The following is a 21,678-nucleotide window of genomic DNA, read 5'->3' as shown; positions in this document are numbered from 1 at the left end:
TGATTGTCTGACTGTTGGGGTTTTTCTCTGCATTATTGTATGGTCTTTACTTTACAATATACAGCGCCTTTAGGCAACTGTTGTTTTTGTGATTTCGAACCAAATATGATCAAAGTTTCAGACAGTGAGTTTTCCATCTTAGCCAAAGCCTCAGGCTTCTAACTTCTCCATATACTCAGTTTTTCTATATGGTCATCTCAGCCACAGAAAGAGTTGAAGACAAGAACAAAACATTATATTTATTTAATTTACAGTTTGTTTTTGGGACCTCCATTGTGGCAAGAACAAAAATCCGGGCTCACAAGTACCAGGTCCTATTGACAGAAGCCAGACGAGGGGCTGCCAGTCTGAAGTGAGATTTTGGGAAGGGATACCTTAAGATGAAGGCTTATTTAAAGCAAAGGATTCACTGAGAAGCTGCATCAAGGACCAGTATAAAACAAATAATTTCCTTTTTTGAAGTGTGAGTCATGCCACTCAAGCTACTCTAGCGGAGTCCCAGAATAAAAACATGGAAACGAGCATAATAGGTCCCCTTGAAACTAAAAGAGGATACACTTTCCTATGCAGGTGGCAAACATTTAGAAAATGATCAGAGAAAAACCCTTTTTGTATTTTATTCCACAGTTGTTGGTATGTGACTCACAGCACTCGTAAGTAGCATATTAACGGTTATGTTGGGCAACAGTAACAGTAGTAACTCTAGAAGGATTATTGTGATAAAAGGAAGAAGATGGATTTGAGTTTTTTGATCATTTTATAAAGTCCTGCTATTTTGGAAACAGAGTTCAGGGACTCTTTAAGAGATGGTCAAGTTGTATTAATGCTAAATGGTATGATAGTTGTGCTGGCTGTAACCGATGCACAAAGACCTACAGAAATTAACAACGTTCTTTGATCCCGCTGTCGTCTCGGTGTGCTTTCAAAAAGAAATCGTGAAGCAGATTTAAAGCATTAAACTTTTAGTTCTAATCACATCAGTAAAGCCGGGGCCTTTTATCCTCCAAAATGTTTCAAAGACGGGTACCTTTTATCCTGCAGTAGGAGCCTTTTTTCTGACCAAGTGCGGTGTTCTGCTTGTGGATAAACAGGTGTTAAGTGAACGTTTGAGATTAATTAAAGCTTGGAAATCAGTGCTTTCAGGGCCATGTCAGAGTGCATGTAAATGAGAAATTCAGGAGGCAGCTTGGATCTGAAGAATTAATCTAGGATAATCTATTGATCAGTCCTGATGATGACATTAATCCCCGCGAATCACTGTCATTGATACAGCCACATAATGGATTCCTATCAATGGAGCCAAATATGGCTCCACCGCATAACTGCAGCGCTAAACGAGGATATTTCTGTGCAGACGTGAGCTTAACAATAACTGCGAACGATAGAGAAAAATGAAATTGATAATTAGAGATAATAAGAGAAAATCAGTAATCAGATCAAACTGCGAAGGTTGTTTTTACATTTATCACGTCCACATTTGTAAAGATGTAGTGGAGTAATGTAGACAGAGATGAACTCTTACTTCCTCTGTGTGTGTTGAAACCTGAGCTCCTTTTTCTGTGGTTGCCTTTGAGAGCGCATTTGTAAAGAGACTCAGAAACTAACCTCTCACGCTTTACATTAAAATGTAGTGTCAGGCATTCTGCTCTACAAAATCAAACAATTAAAAAAAGAGACAAGGACTTAAACTGTTATTCACTTCATTTGTGTTTATGTGTCGTAACATTTGGACAGTGTGAGAGTCTCTCCTCTCTTTCACTGTGTATGTTTAACTGAAAAGAGGACAATATGACGTTACACCGGCCGAAAGTGGCTGGTAATCAGCTGAGTAACCACCGATTACAAGGGAAAATTAGTGTTGACCAGCTGGTTGCAAGTAATTGTTAGCAGTTGATGTAAAATGAAAAAGCCCCAGTCACACAGAGGAACCAACCACTGAACACTAAGGTAAAAATACAAATTCCCCCAACCGGTTAGCAAAGAAATTTCTGGAGGTTGCTTGTTATTATTACATTAAATTGGCCATAAAGGGATTTATGGTCATACACTGAAACTTCTGCTTTGGTTGCTACGGTAGCGAATTAGTGCAGTCACCTGTGTTTTGATTGAAAGGCACCAACTTGTTTGCAAACATTAACTAACTACTAGTGAAACTTTGAGATGCAGTCCAGAAATGGACACTATTGACCTTCAGAGTAAATGTGTTTCTTTCATCAGACAACTTTTACTTTGAAGGCAAACATTTTCCTTTTCCAATCTGTGTTGCACTTTTTCAAGTTTCACTACCGTCTGTAGGTTAATTGGCAAGTGTTTGCAGACAAGTTGGCATCTTGCAGGCAACTGCAACAACCTGCTAGCAGGCAAAGCAATCACAAGGAAGGTTTTGCTGTAGTACTTCCTTTGCAATTGATTTCACCCAGCAACAACTAGTAACCACCCACTGGCGACCACCAGTGGGTTACCAACTCGTCTTTAGGCCTGTGTGACTTTGGAAATAAATCGACAAGTAACACGTTGGTATTGACAACTGTGTGTCATAAAACTCACTACCGTAAAGATGATAATAATCAGAATCCGAAAGGGTTTTATTGCCAAATGTTGAGCAGGTTTACAACATTAGGAAATTGCTGCGGTACTGAGTGCAATCATACTGTCAGATAAGGCTTAAATAAACATAAAAATACAAATGAAAAGTGCTAAGTAGATAGATATATATACATGAGTGCAGGTGGTGATCAGTGCAAACATGGAATGATGCAGTGAACACAGAGTAGGGTCATGTGTTAGTGGTGGGAACAGTCATATGGTCACTACAGTGATTTCTCATGTTGATTTCTCAGTTTTTACTTTAAATGGAGACAGAATTTATATCCTAATCAGTTGCAAAAACAATACCTATACTGGCTGCTTACTTGCATGTGTCTGTTTCATTATGTTTCTTTAAGAGGAGTCCAGACTATTTTTTACTTTACCTGAAATCTTAGGGCAGGGCTGCATGCTGGTTTGGGGTGTTATTCATTGAAAATCAATATTTTCCATTTCTGAGGATGCAGAATGAATTACTACTGAGATGAGCATTGTGGAGAGATTGAAGGCTTAGTCTGAGGCATCACTCATCTGAAGACTTTCACAAGGACATTTACTTCTTTTCCCTTGGAGTTAACTCAGTGAACATGGATCTCTGTTTTTCTCACTACTGTCAGAGCACATATCATCCACTTTGTCCTGAAGACCATGTCGCACAGCAACAGGAGAACCAGATGCACACGTGTAGATACGACGACAAATAACTTTGAATTCATCAGGTCGTTAACGATGTTAATTTGCTTTCTGGGGCTAGTCCTCTGGGTTAGAGCTACAACATGTTCTAAAGTTCTTATGTTAGGCCAGTTAGGCAAAGCTGCTCTTTTTAATGAACATGTCCAAAGAATGCCAACCATGTAATTCGGCAATGACCTCAAATCCTTTTTGGAAATGATGAGCTAAACACAGGCACACTCTAATTAATGAGCCACTCACAATAGGAATGAACAAATTATGGAGCCAGTTTGAAATGTCAAGATAACCAATTATCAAATGAAAATGGCCATTAGGTAGTTCCTTCTGGCCACAGGTGATGAAGCCACCTGAAATAATGGGAAAAGCAGAGGCAGAATGGGTTTTATCATTGTCTTAGGCAAAGTATTAGATCAGCCTTAAATGTAAGGTGCCTCGGGGGCCGAATATACCCAGAGAAATTTAGTATCCATAGCATAAAATGAATGCTCATTGGCCTCTTAAAGGATAGATGTGCTACATGTAAAATTAAATTTTTAATGACAATATAGTTGAACATTTTTCCTGTTTATGTGTCGTGACATTGCAGTGACCCCATACTCTCTAAAGCCACCTTGTAATATATAATAAGTAGAAAAATGTCCACCTATGTTTGCGTTTCTTTGTTTCCAGGCTTTTAACTCTGGCTCAAAACCACTACCTCAGAAACAGTGTGATTCTGAAGTAATGGTTTTCATGTTTATTACTTTTATTTTGAGGGAATATATTTCTGTTACTGTGCCTTATTAAATTTAAATTTAAATTCTTTGTGTGGTTGGCCAGTGTTGTGCTAAGGGATCTGTGCAGGCCAAATCCTTTTACCGCAACACCGGGCAATGCTAACATCATCCAGAGTTAACCTGAAATTATGATGTACAGCTCTCCACTAAGACTCCTGTGGCACAACAGAAACAAACAGCCAGTTTTTGAAGATATTCCAGAAGCCCCTTCCAGTAGAATGGAGACTGTAACAGCAACGTATTAAATCACAATGAAGAGCACGATGTCTAGGTGTCAGCACGCTTTTGGCCGTTAAGCTTAGTTCTAAATCTCCGCTACGTCGGCTGTTAAATGACCTGAACTCATTAACTTTATCCACTTTGATTTTATTTGCAATTCCGTCAGCTTACACAGATCATAATCGCTTCTGACAAAGGTACCAAGACCTGCACCGTCTCACAGACAGGACCCAGGAGATAGACATCATGTTTTAGTGAAGAATGGACTTCGGAGTGACTGGCAGATACCTCACTGAGACAGAGAGCTCTGGCAGTGTTCCAGCGAGAGGGAAAGAGAGAGACACACAGAAAGAGAGAAAAGGCAGCATTCAATGGGAGCTCCACTGGAGAAGATGAGATGCCCTTTCTGTGCGCGCTGAAGGATGGACAGAAGGGGGGTAGGGAAGTGGAGGAAGAGAGAACAAGGGAGCAAGAGAGGAAAAAAACAACGGGGAAGAGAGAGGAAAGGAGGAAACTTTTCAGCCTGTGTTTTCCATTCAAAGACATTTTGACAGGGCAGAGCCCACTCTGTGGCAGGGAGTGGAGCCATTTTGAAGTCTCCTACCGGCAGCTTGAGGGAAGCAGGGAGCCAGAATAGATATATCTCGGGGCTGCCTGGGTTTTTTTTCTCTTTTCTCTTTTTTTTCCTTCTCCTTCCACCGCACTTTCTTTCCCGTTTTTTGACAGCCAGCTCCGAATCGCCGAGCAGGTGTCTTCTCATTTTCTGCTGAAACAGTGGGACAGTGCACACAAACACTCCATCGCTGTTCATAAACAGATAAACACATGGGCGGACCAGACAGACAGGCAAACAGACACGCACACGCTTGCACATACATATAAACACAGCGGCGGCACTCAAGAAGTAACTATGCATTGGAAATGACTACCCTTCACACATAATGCTTTCCACACGGCTGCTGAAGTTGAGAGAGGGCGCGAGAGTGTGTGTGCGGGGGGGGTGTGAGAGGAGGGGGTTGGAGGGACAATCTGTGACTATCTCCACTGACACAAAATGAGTGTCAGAAAACAGAGCGCTATTTTCACTTTAATGCATGCAAATAACAGGCAGCCACTGACACAGGGGCGAGATTTAGTATGCTCTGCAATTTTTAGGTCACAGGAGAAGGAGGGGTAATCCATCCTTATTATCCCCTCACCAGATCCTAATAATGTGGCTACTGTTGCATGCTCCGGCTCATATTTTTCCTCTTTTTTTTTTCTTCTTTCGGGAGGGTAGGTCGCGGGGCTGCTGAATTAGAGGAGTTATTGTGCCTAACTTCCCTTTTAAGTGTCAGATTTTCAAGCTTTTTCTCTGTGACAAGTGTCGAGCTCATTGATGTTCTGCGGGTTGAAGGGAGGAGTACGGAGTGTTGACACCGGAATTAGCACAATATAAGTAGCCTCGGACCAAATTTCCTCCAAATCAGCCTATTCATGACAGCCACAGCAACCCTTGTCCCATTGAAAATGAGCCTCTGAATAGATGGTTTAAGAGGTCCTCCTTTTGAAGTCTGAAAAGCAGTGTGTCCCCACTGGTGTCAGTGATTAAGTTGTGACTGGGTGTCTGAGTGTCTGGGTGGGGGTGAACAATGTCTACACAATGTATATGCCCCTTGTACTGACTGTCATGATATGGTGCCAGTGCTTGTAATTGCTCAGTTCTTTGAAGGCTGAGTCAAACATTTAAATATTTGGAAATAAACACATTTTAAAATTTTTATTAGCTAATAACACTTGGTATATCTCAGTGTGGTGTGCAATGTGTCCTTAAAATATTTGAGGAACTGAATGATTAAAAAATAAGTAAAGATGAAAGAATAAGTGTCAGCCTTAAATAAAACAATCTACAGAGATGAACAGCATCCAAAAGTCACGTCCTAATGAAATAGTAAAAGAAATCCAGTAAAAACCTGATATAGGACCTGAGAGATGCATGTGGCCCTTCACTTGATCCATCTAGTGTTCACTGACACCTCATCAGAAATGGTCTCAGTGGAAGGCTGGCTGTCAAAAAGCCAGGAAAAGAAACAGGGAGAAAAGACCGAGGTATGCCAAACTATGCAAAATATGAAATCAGTGAAGCAGGTCTGATGGAGTGATGAATCCGAATATCAAAGTTAGGCTTAAATCGTCATCAGTATGTACAGAGGAGGTCAGGAGAGAAGGACAACAGTGAGCGTCTGCAGCCATCTGTACAACACAGAATTATAAAAACAGAAAAGTACCAGCAGATTTTGATCCACCATTCAATACCAGAACCTGAGCTTGGCATGACAATGATCCCAAACACACTGCCAATGCAGAAAAGCATATCTGGATAGAAAAACACACAGTGGTGTACTATCAGTTACGGTTTGGCCTCCCCAGAGCGCAGACATCAACATTGTTGAAGCAGTGTGGGATAATTTTTACAGAGAACTATTCCTAAACACTACTGAAAGAAACTGGACGAAAGCTGCTTCAGAGAGTTCAGGATGTGTTGAAGAATAAAGCTGGTGAAACCAAATATTGACTTTCAAGCTCGTTAGAATTGTTGTCTTATATTCTGTATCTCCATGTATTTTTTTCACATTCCATTAAATCACTGTACCTATGTCTCATTTTCCAAGCAAAAATACTTTTTTTGACATTAAGTTAAGAGTTGTATGCTGATTTAATATCAAAGTATTTACCATTTTTGCCTATTTCACACATCCAAATGGAAAAGCCTCTCAAACAAGAACTTATTAAATGCTACAATTTGAATTTTCTGTAAACGTGTGTGTTTAGCATGTGGTTTAAATGCAACCTAACCCAAAGAAAGCATGCCAGTGGACCCGGCAGATGTTAAGAAGTTTTTCGATAGAAAAGGTTTTATGATAGAAATTATTGATATTTCTGTATTTGAAACTACTTCTTTGAAATGTAGCATCATTTTAGATGATACGTAATTACCAGTTTACTATCTCAACATAATGAGCTCTTATTATTTTTGTTCATGGTCTTTTTCAAAAGTCAGCAGTGACCCAAAAAGAAACAGGAAAGACCTTCCTCAACCTTGTGGCCACTACCAGCTCCACCACCATCATCAAGTTTGCTGACGACACCGTCGTGGTGGGCCTGATCTCTGATAACAACGAGACGGCCTACCTGAAGGAGATTAGGAATCTGGAGAACTGGTGCCAGAGGAACAACCTCCTTCTAAACGTCAGTAAGACAAAGGAGCTGATAGTGGACTTCAGCACTAAGCAGGAGAGGAACTACCAGACCCCCGTCATCAACGAGTGCCCAGTGGAGAGAGTGGACAGCTTCAAATACCTCGGAGTTCACATCACGCAGGACCTGTCATGGTCCTGTCACATCAACACCGTGGTGAAAAAGGCCCGACAGCGTCTCTACCACCTCAGACGCTTGAGAGACTTCCAACTGCCCTCCAAGGTGCTCAGGAACTTTTACTCGTGCACCATAGAGAGCATCCTGGCGGGAAACATCTTAACCTGGTTCGGGAACAGCACCATGCAGGACAGACGAGCTCTACAGAGGGTTGTGCGGTCAGCTGAGCGCACCATCCGCTCCGAGCTCCCTGACCTGCACTCAATCTACAGCAGGCGGTGCCGGACCAAGGCCAGGAAGATCGTGAAGGACCTCAGCCATCCCAACAACAGACTGTTCTCTCTGCTGAGGTCAGGAAAGCGATTCCGCTCCCTGAAGACCAACACAGAGAGACTGAGGAGGAGCTTCTTCCCGCAGGCGATACGGTCTCTCAATCACACCACCACACAGTACTGACCCACACATACAGTTGTTACACACACACTGGACTTTCTGGACTTTGGTTTTGCACAACACTGGTCACTATATTCTTCATTTCCGGTTAATACTTGTACAGCTGCTGTTATTGTGTATATATTTATTTATATTTAGATTTCTTCATACATTCTTATATAGTTCTATATTGTGTATTGTGTATTTTGTTGTACAGTTATTTTATTTTCAACTTTAATTTATATATTTTATCTTATTCTTCCCAGTTAAATTTACCCTTCATTCTAATTTGTGTTGTACAGTTATTTCATTTTTAACCTTAATTTATATTTTATTCCTTCCTAGTTAAATTTACCCTTTTTAATTTTTCATATTTATTTCCTATCTTATTCATAGCCTTTTCCTTTTTTGTTCTCTTTAGGTCACGAGCAGTTGTCCAAGCATTTCACTGCATATCGTACTGTGTATGACTGTGTACGTGACAAATAAAATTTGAATTTGAATTTGAAATTTAGCACACATGACACTAAGGATATCTGCACTTTGTATGCCCATCGACCATCCAAACCACCACTGCAGCTACATGGGCACCATGAACGCATTGCTTCAACCCCTGCTGGTCCTGTGTGGAGCACCCTTTATGTTCTTCATAAGCAGGAGAAATACGACTCCGGTAACCTCCAAATCTTTCTCATTGAAATGCTAGCTGGTGTGCTGACGTTAGCTACTAGTGAGTCTATTGCAGTAGCATAAGATGTGATGTGGGTTTATAATTTTTTGAGTTATGTTACGTTTGCCTGCCAAGTCCTACAGACGGATGTTACTTTTTCAGTTAGAAATAAACTTCTACTAGACATTTGTGGTCTGAATAGGCCGAGCTGTTGCGTACTTTTAAAGGAGGAAACCCTTGAATTGGGAAACAGATGGAGACTGTGTGTGTGGCATCTGCACAGTGTACATGTTCAAATGATTAAAAAGAAAAGCAGCTGAGCAAGCTTGTGAGTATTAGTATGCAATGTGGCAATAAGAAAATTAAAACTTACTGGAATATAAAACATACTAATAATAAACAGCATGACCAATGTCTGGCTGTTTTATCTGTAATTAGGGGAAGTTTAGGGGCTGAGTGAAGTAAGTGAAAAGTATAGAAGTGAAACAAACGCACAAACCCTCATTCACTTATAGTAATAAGAATAATCTAACCTTGTTTATTTTTGTTTAGCTCTGTCTATTTTTGTATCATTCCCCAAATTTAGTGAAGAGTCCTGGCTTGCTGATATTTTTGACCAATGAAATTAATTCTGAAAGTTTGAAATGTAACATTTTAGCTGGTCTGAATGAATATGACAAATGTGCTACTTGAAATTCTAATTACTCTTAAAAAGTCCATGTAAAAATAGTCCAGTGTCCCAAATTAAAATCCTCATTCTATCACTTCTGAAAGCCTTGCGTCTTCGCTATGGCTTTCATTTGCAGGACTCAGGTGTGCGAATTCTTTAATATGTCACTGGCTTCAGCCTGTGCTCTGTTAGAGTGAGATTTTTGACGCATTTAATAAAAAAAACACAAACAAATTCAGAGTATACTGTAAGATACGGTGATTAAAATGCAAACCATCAAGCTGTATCAGTACTGGTGTCAAACCAGCAGCAAATATAACTCATGAAAGTCACTGCTGTTCTGAATGGATGTGTTTAGAAGGAACCCGAGAAGTAGGCATGCTGCTTTCTCTTCACATTAAAAGGCACGGCGCCATCCATGTTACCCCCTGTGACTAGCTGAATTATCTGGGCAGTATTGAAACTTTTCTGAACCAATTCTGTTGTATTGTGATCTCTTCTACAGTTCTTACAAAGCCCAGAGGGAGAAGGCAGAACAAGGCGTTGGGAGTCTCAAAATAGCAACTCGCCAGAGGGAGTTAGAGAGAAAAAGGCTCTGCTGAGCTACACCGCCATCATGCCGGACTTTTCCTTCTCCGTGCTGTTGAGTCACCGCTTGTTGATGTTTCTCTCTGCGGTTCAAAGCCGAGGATGCCGTGACATATTACCTCTCGGGCAGCATTACAAAGAGTTGCCTAAGAGTGGCCCAGCTGGCTGCCTGCCCGCCATTCTGCAGACTTTTTACACATTCTTGACGAATGGTTGTATTTCTCTCCCGAGGCCACGCCGTCAGAGTACACGACGAAGGGGCTCGGCACGCGCTCGGCAAGGGACAGTGACTGACACATCCACGTAGCGGCGTATAAGGAAAAACAGGCACATATGCGCAGAAAATATGCCCACACACAAGCAGTGACACATATGGATACGCACGGGAAAGCAGGGAGAAAGATAAGGGCACGCACATACACGGATGCTAAGGGTTAGGCTCATTCCTCTAACAACGGGGAGTGTCGACACAACGCAGATAAGACACTGAGTGGGTGTGATTTCTGTAAAAAGATAGCCCTGACAGGGGAGACTGTCATTTAAAAGGCACTGTTCACATTTAGACTGGATTGCATCTTTTTGTTTCTACCTCTCAGAGAGTTTTTGTGCTAAAGTGTGCACACAGAAAAGAGGAATTACCTCACTAATATATAAAGCCTTAATTATATTATTTAATGCCACTGCTTGTGTAATGTCTTAAAGGTTGAAAATATATATAATTTTGTCATCGTCTCTTAACTGCCACACTTCTTGCAAAGTCCATAATTAATCAAATGCAAAGACAGGCCAGCTAAGCATCTGCGTTTTTATGTTATTCAAAGCCCACGAAATTATCCTTCCAACGACGACAAATAGGCTGATTTTTTTCAGACTGTTTAGGGAATGAAGAGTAGAGTTATCCAGCTGTCATGGCATAGCATTAATGGCTGGATGAAAATAACCACATATGCAAAAGAAAAAAAATGAAATGGGAAAGCCAATTAAGGAGTTGCATGCATCCTGAATTGTCCAGTTGTTGTTATGCATAGCACATTTCCAAAGAATGAAATAACTAATAACGTATGAAAATGAACTTCTTCTTCTTCTTCTTCTTTTTTTAAACTGTGACAGCTTATCCTGGATTGTAGATGTGATGTTGCTGTTATACTCATTATTTCTAACATTTCTAAACTAACTTTCACACTTTCAAAGCAAACAATTATGATCGTATTCCTGCTTTCCACATGAAATGTGGGAATTATCTGACGTTACAATGGTAAAGTAAAGTTCCATCATAAACCGTTACGAAGAAAAAACACCGCTTCTTTTGAACCTGTAATTTCGAAGCCGTGCTTGAAATAATGGTGCCAGTTTTGCTTGTGACATCTAAACTTTCCACCGTGAGCCGAGAAGAATACCTGAAGTCTTGTTGGAAAATTGCTAGCATTGTGGTATCTACTGCATCACGGATGAATGCCAATTAGCAAGACTTTGGAGCAATAAAGCAGGGCTGGCAATCGTGCAGTTTGAATGTATGAGTTCAGCATTCTGCATTCAGATTGCAAATGCAGTGCCAGTCAGAAAAGTTTTCAAATTTATTTTAGACTTCAAATCAGAGCAAACAGAGCAAAAGCAAAGAAGATGAAAGCTTTGCTTTAAGCCTCACTGCTTTATTATTGTCATTCATACATTTTCTTTTTTTTTCTTTCTTTTCTTTGCTTTCTTTTTTTGCTAAATTATATTTTGCGAGGCATGACATGCTTGTATAGCTGTGCCTGGAAAGCCACAGGTCAAACAGGTGGAGTTAGGGTTCTTTTAGGATTTTCAGAGATAAAGCTATTCTTGTATAACAGAATTGAGTCTGAGGTTTTTGCTGTTCCTGAATATGATGCTAAGATTAAGATTCAATGCAAAGTCCAATGTAGTGACCAACGTTTTTAGTCCAGATTGCTTACATGTCAACATTTACTTCATAATAAGTGAAAGCAACAAACATGCCTATTTCTACTTTAATTTGACCTAAAGTAAGCTAAAGATCTGCCGCAGTGTTTTGAATGTTAATCTAAGTTTCTTTTTGTTACAGATAACACCTCCAAATTTTCACTTTAAGTACTGTATCATACTATAGTCATACAGCAGCTGGAGACAGGAACCCGGCCTAAACCATTTGGACTTGTGATGTCAGTGACTTTGAAATGGTTGCTCTGAAGGTGGGGACCAGGTCTGCGACCGACTTTGGTGCTAGATGGTGATAAAAATGGAAATAAGTTGCAGTCAGTCTTTTGAATGGAGTCAAGTTGGCAGTTAATTGCAGTGTGTTTTTGATAATATGACAACGAACTGTGATAAATGGGCCAAAATCACCAACCTGTTGCTGCCTGCTGCAAATATGTTCCTATATTACATACACAGAAAGCCACATTAAACAGGAATTCATGTTAGCTAACATTCATAGATCTGAAGCATAACAAACAATGATGCAAAAAAACATGCTCATCATGCACATCCTTACTTTAATATAGAAATATGACCAGTATACAACCAGCTGGCAACTTGTTAAGTCAGGTCCCTTATTACAAAGAGAAGTGTTGCACACAAGTTGTGCTCATCTAAAAAAAAAAAAAATGAATCAGACTGATTGCAACGTCTTGGTAATCTGCCTGTTTATAAATTAGAAGGCAAATATTTACAAACCTTCACCAGTCTGTCTGAGAGTGATTGCAGATTTGTTGGCAGACAGGTTGCCCACCACCAGGCAACCCGTGCAATCACTTTGTGATCAAAAGTGAGATCCTCAGCTACTTACAACCAGTCGCTAAATGTGAAAAAAAATTCAGTGCGGTCACCGCTATTTGTAATTTTACTCTAGTGTCACTAAGCCATAAAGTGGCCAACAGTTTGCAGAGCATCACTTGCCTCTCAGTCTACAAGCTTTTTTACAAAACTGTGTACATATTCTGTATGCGTGAATAAATTTGCACCGTGTTGCTCAAAATCTTCTATTCAAGTGTAAATATTATCCTCTAACAGCACAGAAACAACACTGCAGCTTTGCCTTCATGTCTTCATCTGCACTTTTAGACATTGTTATTCTGTATTTACTAAGTCCGAGTAGCAGACCTTCTGCTGTGAGTTGAAATCTAGCTATTTAGCAACCTTACGTGCAAGTGATCATTTTTATATGCAAGTAATTACTTTGAACTGCAACATTTGTCAGCGCGCAGAGGCTGTGATAAATGTAGAGAAAGGACTTGCCGAGACACTGGAGGAAACAAATGCGAAGAAGATGGATATACTGTATGTGCACTTTTGTTACCTATAAAAAATTAATCTGTAGAACGATTATTATATGGTTAGGATTTAGGTGTCTCTCTCCATTAAAGCCCTATTGGTGAAATGTGTCAAATCAATCCGGCAAACCTATAATAACACTAAGGTGTATTTTTGTGCTTCAGCCATGCAGCCAGTGATTTCAATACTCCCATTCTCTCATCAGCGGACTACAGGAATGTAATTTCATGTTGACAACGAACATAATTGCAATTTTATTGCGCACAGTGTCACAGCACTACAATATGCATTAACCACTGTAATGTGCCAGTAAGGACATAGGCAGCTTGTATAATGTTTATGAAATGAAAAGCATTAATTCGACAGACTGTGCAATCATCTCGGTTTTTCATTTTCTTTTCCCACATTTCGTTAATGCTTCCAGACTGTCCATGGGGAATGAGCAAAATAAGTAAAAGTGAAGAAATGTGTAAAAAGATGTGTTTCTTTTGAAGCTATGACCATTTGGAAATCAGCCATTACTCAACATTTGATTCAAAAATTCTAACGTGGAAAACATTTAGTCTAAAAAATACTTTTTTCTGTGGCCAAATCATGTGATGCATCATCTCTGATCATACCACATTTTAATCTCGATCAGTCATAGCGTGGGAGTATGAGTCACTTTTTTTGAACATCTCATTTTCAAAACACCTCGCTCTCACTGATGAGGTCTTTGTAACGGCATCGAGTGCTTTCCCTTGCGTCATTTTAGACCACTCATTCACTCCAGAGCCGGAGCAGTGTTACACACAGATATGATAATGATTTTCAGTGATGATGCTGAGCCTTGATCGCTAGGGTTCTGCTGGTAAACATGGTCCCTGAATCACCTACGTGCTCATTTTCACTTAGTAACTGGATATTCCAACAGCCTTGGGGCACAGAGTAACTGCTGTTATTTCTTGCCAATTCTTGTTTGATCAAGTGGAGTCACACTGGTTAATAAAAAGTGAGACTTCAAAGAAGACATCAGTATAAATGTGATTGTGTTTTGTTTATTCTTCTCACACAGTCACTGGGTCAAGATTGCGACAGTTTTTCCAGTGCAGCACAGATGCAGTAAATAGGTTAACTTTATGATGTATTTGATATCCCCCGTGTTCCTGTTGTCATAATAATTACTGTTGATCTAGGTTCAACATTTCAAATGAGCAATCACATTCTTATGATGTCATAGTTCTGCAGGGTGAGGAAAGAAAACCCTGCCGAAGTCCATTCAAAACCTCCAAAAGAGAAGAGTTAGGATCAGGGTTACAGGGCAATAGTTGAAGCTATGATCATGGGGTAATGGTTTGGTATGATGCTGTTTCCAAGCTACAAAACTATGACATCACAACAATGTGATTGGTCACTTGCTATGTTGAACCTGAACCACATTTGTTTTTGATGATCCAGGAACAACACCAACACAATAGTGCTAACATTAGCTGGCGCTCATGGGTGGAATAGTGCTCTCTGTGTTTATGTTGGGCAATCCAATATAATATAAATGATTATTAATACAGTAGGACCTATGGTGGCGCAGTGGTTAGCACTGTTGCTTCTGGATTAGGCCTTTCTGTGTGGTGTTTGAATGTCTTCCATGTGCCTTCATGGGTTTCCTCCAGGTTCTAAGGCTTATAAAGTTATATAAAGTGTTTTATGTGTCTACTATAACATACTTAAAGTCTGGTTAAATATGGCTTGTGGTCTTAAGTGCTTTGAGTGGTTGGAAAGACAAACGAAATGCTATATAAATGCCAATCAATTTACATGTCTGTGTGTGGTTGTCTGTCTCTTCGTGTTAGCCCTGTGATGGGCTGGTGACATGTCCAGGGTGTGCCATGCCAAAACAGCTCATCACAGGGTAAAGTAACCCAGTATTGTAATCATCTGACTTAAACAGGGCCAGATAACCAACAGACCCATCAATGTTTAGTGCACGGATACATGATGACGTTAATAATTATCTGTCTCGCTAATACAGTCAAAACACTGTGAGTCATACAGAAAGCAGCCCTTATTTCATACATAAGTCAAGAACTGCTGTGTGTGTTAGTGACTGAGTTAGAAAGCTCTTTTTTGATTTTCAGAGAAACTAATCATCTGAATGATCAAGTGCCCGCAGTGCATTTGCACCACGGAGCTCTCTCTGCTGTGCTGCTGTCCGAAGTGTTTTGAGCGGGTTTGATTTTAGTTCGACAATAGAGGGCGCAAGTCAGCAAGGATAAACCCACTGCTGGAATTCAGAGAGCCGTGTGCGAAAGATGCAGCTGCTGAGACTGGCTGCCTCTTGTCCTCTCCCCCTCCTTCTTCCCATCCCACTGCCCCTCACTCATTCACTCACTCATTACACTCATCCACTGTATCTATAATTTCACATGCGCACAGCGCCGCAATGCTCCCTTATGATGACCCTCAGTTCAAAGTTGAGGATATCCACACGCACACGTATTAAAGCACGTTTTTTCTTTGCACCTAGCACGACAACGCGTACGTGCTGAAACAGAGACGAATCCACCTTAAGCACCTTAAAAATGTTCTCATTTACGTACCTCGCAGGCAATGAAATTATGCTGCTGGAGAGAGCGTCCGCGAGCATGTCAAGGATGTCTCTCAGAAAATGTGTCCTGCACAAGCAGTTAAATGACAACTGTAGTATTCACACACACACACACACACACACACACACACACACACACACACACACACACACACACACACACACACACACACACACACACGCACTAATCTGATACAGGGAAGTGGGGTTTGCGCAGTGGCCGAAATAACGAAACCCTTTGCTGTGATCGTCTGGATAGCCATGCAGGGCTGATCTATTTATTTTCCTTTTTTTGGGGGGGGGTCTTATTCCCTCTTTGTGGAAATGAATTCATAGACACGGTCTCTCACATTCCTGGACGCTGAGCGGACTGAGCAACACGCAGCCGAAAGACACGGAGCTTGCCGCGTCGGAGAGCACAGCCACTGGAGACCACACGCATTCGTATAAGTAACCACAGGGAAACCACAGCTCTGCGCACACAGGAAGCCCTGTCCCGTCTCTCCTGTCCTGCTGCTGCTGTCGTGTTAAAACCCGAGAACTTACACTGTCTGATTTTTTTGTTTTACCACGCAAGTTGTAACATGTGTAGGTAACATTGAAACCGATCACTTGTGTCGGTCTGGCAGTGCGTAAAAGTTGCACTCTGGATTTGCGTTCCGGGTAATCTCATGCAGCACAGGGTGGAAAATAGTATAAGAGCGGTACGTTCAAGATTTTCAAATCACAGTTTTGTTTTGAATCTGATCTCTCGCCATAGCCACAACATAGGATGTTAATGGATTAATACGAAGCATCCGAGAGATCCTCGCAAAGTGCCGAGCCACGTCTCGAGAAAACACCGATGAAAACGAACGTCTGAGTGCATGTTCCTCATATGTCTCCCCCTTTATTATTATTATTGTTTTTCCTAATATTGCCTGCTGGCCTCTAGACCTGGCGATCGAGACTTTAAGTCCGACCCTGTTTACGTGCGCTGCTGGAGTAGGGGGGGAGAAGCGAACGGAGGAGGGGGTGGAGAGAAGGAGAGAGAGAGGGGGGAAAGAGAGAGACTGCAATATCATTTGTGAATCCCTCTCACAGTGCTGCAGATAGGGGCTGCCAACACACGCGGCGCGTCTGCAGGTGTGGGAACAGGAGGGATATGTTGGACAAAGTGAGAAATTAAACCAACCGCTTCCCAATAACTGCTTCGGATGTACATTCCATCTTTGTTTTGTTTTATTTTGTATATGTATTTTTTCTATTTTTAATATTACCCTGATTTTTTTCCAGTAGGTTACACATTCGTGCAGCAAGCTGGTAAAAAAGAAGCGAAAGAGATAGAGCGAGAGTACTATTCTGCTAGTTGCAAGTGACTTGGAGGAAGACAGCCGGACAGGTAATTTCTGCCTTACGTTCGTATCGCCGAGCTCAAGACAGTTAACGAGCTGTTAACACAGTCGGCGGGTGATGACTTGTCTGAACTGAGCGGGCATTTAAATGATCTTCTGACATATATGGACATATCACCGGACAGAGGAATACAGAGGAATACTGGAGCCTCACCCAAAAATTAAAAGAGCGGGAGCGAGAGAGAGGAGCGTCTACAAACTGTGAGTAAAACGGAGCGGCTTGGACTGAATCTACTTTCTGGTTATTTGATGCTCGGACTATAACGTTTCGGCTTTTTTTTTTTTTTTTTTTTTTACGCGCATGACATTCAGATATTTTGGGAGGAGGGGGCCACTGTCCGGGGCGCACGGAGAATCCGGCTTGTTCTCTACATCACTTTAAAACAAACAAACAGAAAATACTAAAAGAAAGGAAGGAGAGACATTCGAAGGAGGGAAAGCAGAGGAGAGCTGGGTAAGCCCGTGCGTTTGCCGATTTTTTTTCACTGCAGCAGGAGAAAAGTCCGGGAGGATGAAGTCTCACGCATCCCAGACCAGAAGGCTTCGCTCTGAATGAAAGCGATATTTCCTTCCCATATTCGGACTTTCTATTAGTGATTTTTTTTCACTTATTATTAAAGTGGACATTTTTTTCCTCTCCATTCCCCCTTCCTTCTCTGGGCTGAACAATGAGGACTACTGGTGCAGTGGACTATTTGTACTATTGCATGCTCATCTTGCAGCTTGTGCATCAGCCCGCTGCCAAGCAAGTGCTCCGGTACCGTTTAGCTGAGGAGGGACCAGCAGATGTCAGAGTAGGGAACGTAGCCACCGACCTGGGCATTGTCGCCGGGTCCGGTGAGGTGACGTTCACCCTCGAATCCGGGTCCGATTTTTTCAAGATAGACAACATTACAGGTGAGCTCTCCACCAACGAGAGGCGGATAGACCGTGAAAAACTGCAGCAGTGCCAAATGATATTTGATGAAAACGAATGTTTTATTGATTTTGAAGTGTCGGTGATAGGACCAGCGCAGAGCTGGGTCGACCTCTTTGAGGGAAAAGTCATCATATTAGATATAAACGATAACACCCCGTCTTTCCCTTCCCCTGTCCTGACACTTTCTGTGGAGGAAAACAGACCAATTGGAACCCTTTATCTGCTGCCCACAGCCACAGACAGAGATTTTGGCAGAAATGGAATAGAGAGATATGAGCTCATTCAGGACAATGGGGAGAATTCAAGGCGATTGGGGTCTTCTGGGGATTCGTTTTCAGGAAAGAGGAGATTTGAGGAGGGAGCGAGCAGGAGCAGTGTCTTTGAACTGCAAGTTGCTGACACTACTGATGGAGAGAAGCAGCCTCAACTCATCATTAAGGGGGCCCTTGATAGGGAACAGAGAGACTCCTATGAGCTTACACTGCGTGTTAGGGATGGAGGAGATCCCCCTCGCTCCTCTCAGGCCATTCTTAGAGTAATGATAACTGATGTGAATGACAACAGCCCTCGGTTTGAGAAAAGTGTGTATGAGGCTGACCTGCCTGAAAACAGCTCCCCTGGCGCCCCCATACTCCAGCTCAAAGCGGCTGACGCAGATGTGGGGGTTAATGGTCAAATAGAATATGTGTTTGGGGCAGCCACAGAGTCAGTAAGGAGACTGCTGAGGTTGGATGAGAGCACGGGGTGGCTGAGTGTGTTGCACCGCATTGACCGTGAAGAAGTGAGCCAACTGAGGTTTACAGTAATGGCCCGTGACCGAGGCCAGCCACCCAAGATGGACAAGGCCACAGTGGTGCTGAACATCAAGGATGAGAACGACAACGTGCCTGCTATAGAAATTCGGAAAATTGGACGCATTTTCTTAAAAGACGGGATAGCCAATGTGGCTGAGGATGTGGTGGTGGACACACCCATTGCTTTAGTTCAGGTGTCAGATCGTGACCAGGGGGAAAATGGCATAGTGACTTGCACAGTGGTAGGAGATGTGCCCTTTCAGCTCAAACCGGCCAGTGAGATGGAGGGCGAGCAGAATAAAAAGAAATATTTTCTCCACACGTCTGCACAACTGGACTTTGAGGCAACACAGGAATACAATGTGGTCATAGTGGCCGTGGACTCTGGGAGCCCCAGTCTGGCGAGTAATAACTCTCTTCTCGTCAAAGTGGGCGACACTAATGACAACCCTCCTATCTTCAGCCAGAATGTAGTAGAGGTTTCGTTTCCGGAAAACAATGCACCAGGTGAGAGGGTGACAACAGTGAAAGCCATAGATGCAGATAGTGGGAGGAATGCTGAAATAGCCTATTCCCTAGACTCATCAGTAAATGGGATTTTCTCTATTGATGCAGACAGTGGAGACATCCGAGTAAACACCATTCTGGATAGAGAGCTAACAGAGCGCTACGAATTCAAAGTGATAGCCAAAGATAAGGGCATAAACACCCTTCAGGGTTCTGCAACAGTGGTCGTCCTTGTGGCCGACAAGAATGACAATGAGCCAAAGTTCATGCAGGATGTTTTCACCTTTTATGTCAAAGAGAACCTTGATCCTAACAGCCCAGTTGGCATGGTTACAGTAATCGATGCAGATAAAGACCAAAATGCAGAAATGGGCCTCTTTATTGAGGAAGAGGAGGACATTTTCTCTATCGAGAATGAAACCGGGACTATTTTTTCCACCTTGTCCTTTGACCGAGAACAGAAAGGTACCTACACATTCCGCGTCAAGGCTGTGGATGGAGGTGAGCCTCCCAAATCTGCCACCGCCACAGTTTCACTCTTTGTCATGGATGAAAATGACAATGCTCCATCTGTCACTTTCCCAATAAACAGCTCCTACACCCTTCTTCCTCCCTCCACTAACATCAGAACTGTGGTCAGAACCGTCACAGCTAGTGATGCAGATACTGGCATCAATGCGGTCCTGAACTTCAGCATCATTGGGGGTAACCCCTTCAGACTTTTTGAGATTGATGCAGAGAGAGGGGTGATTTCGCTAATGGCAAAGCTGGAGCAGAAGCATCATGGCCTCCACAGACTGGTGGTTCAGGTGAATGACAAGGGGCAGCCTTCGCAGAGCACCACCACACTAGTTCATGTGTATGTTAACGAGACACTTTCCAACTCCTCAGCTGTGGAGGCCCAGGTGGCTAAGAGCCTGAGCACATCTCTGAACACCAACATCGCCGGCGACCCCAACTATGACCTAAGCAAACAGCGGTTAAGTATTGTAATTGGAATAGTTTCAGGCATCATGACAGTCATCCTCATCATTCTTGTTGTTGTCATGGCCCGTTATTGCCGCCCAAAGAACAAGAACGGTTATGAAGCTGGCAAAAAAGACCATGAAGACTTCTTTACACCACAGCAGCATGACAAATCTAAGAAACCCAAGAAAGATAAGAAGAAACAAAAGTCCAAACAGCCGCTCTACAGCAGCATTGTCACTGTAGAGGCCTCGAAACCCAACGGGCAGCGCTATGACGGCGTCAACGAGAAGCTGTCCGACAGCCCTGGCATGGGCCGCTACCGTTCAGTCAACGGAGGGCCGGGAAGCCCAGATCTGGCCCGGCACTACAAGTCCAGCTCGCCACTGCCCACAGTGCAGCTTCACCCGCAGTCGCCGACAGCTGGAAAAAAGCACCAGGCAGTTCAGGACCTGCCCCCTGCCAATACCTTTGTTGGCACCGGAGATAACATTTCCCTTGGATCTGACCACTGCTCTGAATACAGCAGTCAAACTATCAACAAGTACAACAAACAGGTAAGAAGACACATTTCAGTGTTCTTTTGTCTCCCTCCACTACTCTTAAATGTCTTCTGCTTTTTCCTCTTAGTGTTCTCTCTCCCATAATGCTTTCTGACAGGGCTAGTCTCAGTAGTCTTGTTGCCTTTATGGTGCTAATGTGTGTCAAGTTAGCGGTATTGATCTGTTTTGGTTTGGAGTGCCATTCACATGTAATATTGAAAGGAAAGAGAAAGGGTTTAGATTAGCTCAGGAAAGGATACTGTTACAACTTAACCAAATGTCCGACTATTTTGGACTTTTATCTCAGCGTGTTAAGCTGCCTTTTCCGTCATGGGTGTCACAACTCTTAACCTTGGCAATATGTGTTAGAAAACTGTAGACAGCTCACATAAGGATTTGGTTTGCAGTTATTTTATCCCAGAGGGGCGCATGCATGGCAGGGGCTGGCTGCACTCCCCTCTGCCCTGCCCTCTGTCTGAGACAAGGCTACCTTTTCTTCTCATGCAAGGGAGGAAAAAAAATGAATAAAGGCAAAAGAAAAAGGGAAAAGGTAGATGCAACACAAATGTGGCTTTGTTAGGGCTCTGAGTCACTTTGAGAGAATCTACTTGACTAAGAACATCTGGCCCCGAGTCACATTAACATCACGGTGTGCTTCAAGGTCTGCATCAATTCATTGACCTCGCAGTGAAAACTGACACTTTTATATCAACT

At 42.3% G+C, this 21,678-nt stretch overlaps 1 protein-coding gene across 8 annotated transcripts in view; it reads left to right on the top strand.

Moving 5' to 3' along the window:
• Positions 1–16,292: 16,292 nt before the first annotated feature.
• pcdh7b (protocadherin 7b) overlaps positions 16,293–21,678 on the top strand; it is a 117,232-nt gene continuing 111,846 nt past the window's right edge. For 3 of the 8 annotated variants that reach the window (XM_026162155.2, XM_080290873.1, XM_080290865.1), the window contains exon 1: positions 16,294–20,979. In XM_026162155.2, coding sequence (XP_026017940.2) covers positions 17,905–20,979 — 3,075 coding nt within the window. In that variant the 5' untranslated portion in view covers positions 16,294–17,904. Of the gene's footprint in view, positions 20,980–21,678 lie in introns of all 8 variants that reach the window. The other 5 variants (XM_080290878.1, XM_080290875.1, XM_080290859.1 and 2 more) reach the window with 3 other exon arrangements.

This window comes from Astatotilapia calliptera, chromosome 3, assembly GCF_964374335.1.
Source record: "Astatotilapia calliptera chromosome 3, fAstCal68.1, whole genome shotgun sequence".
NCBI lineage: Eukaryota > Metazoa > Chordata > Actinopteri > Cichliformes > Cichlidae > Astatotilapia > Astatotilapia calliptera.
The sequence above is the reverse complement of the archived record's forward strand: the minus strand, read 5'-3'. Positions and strand labels throughout refer to the sequence as shown.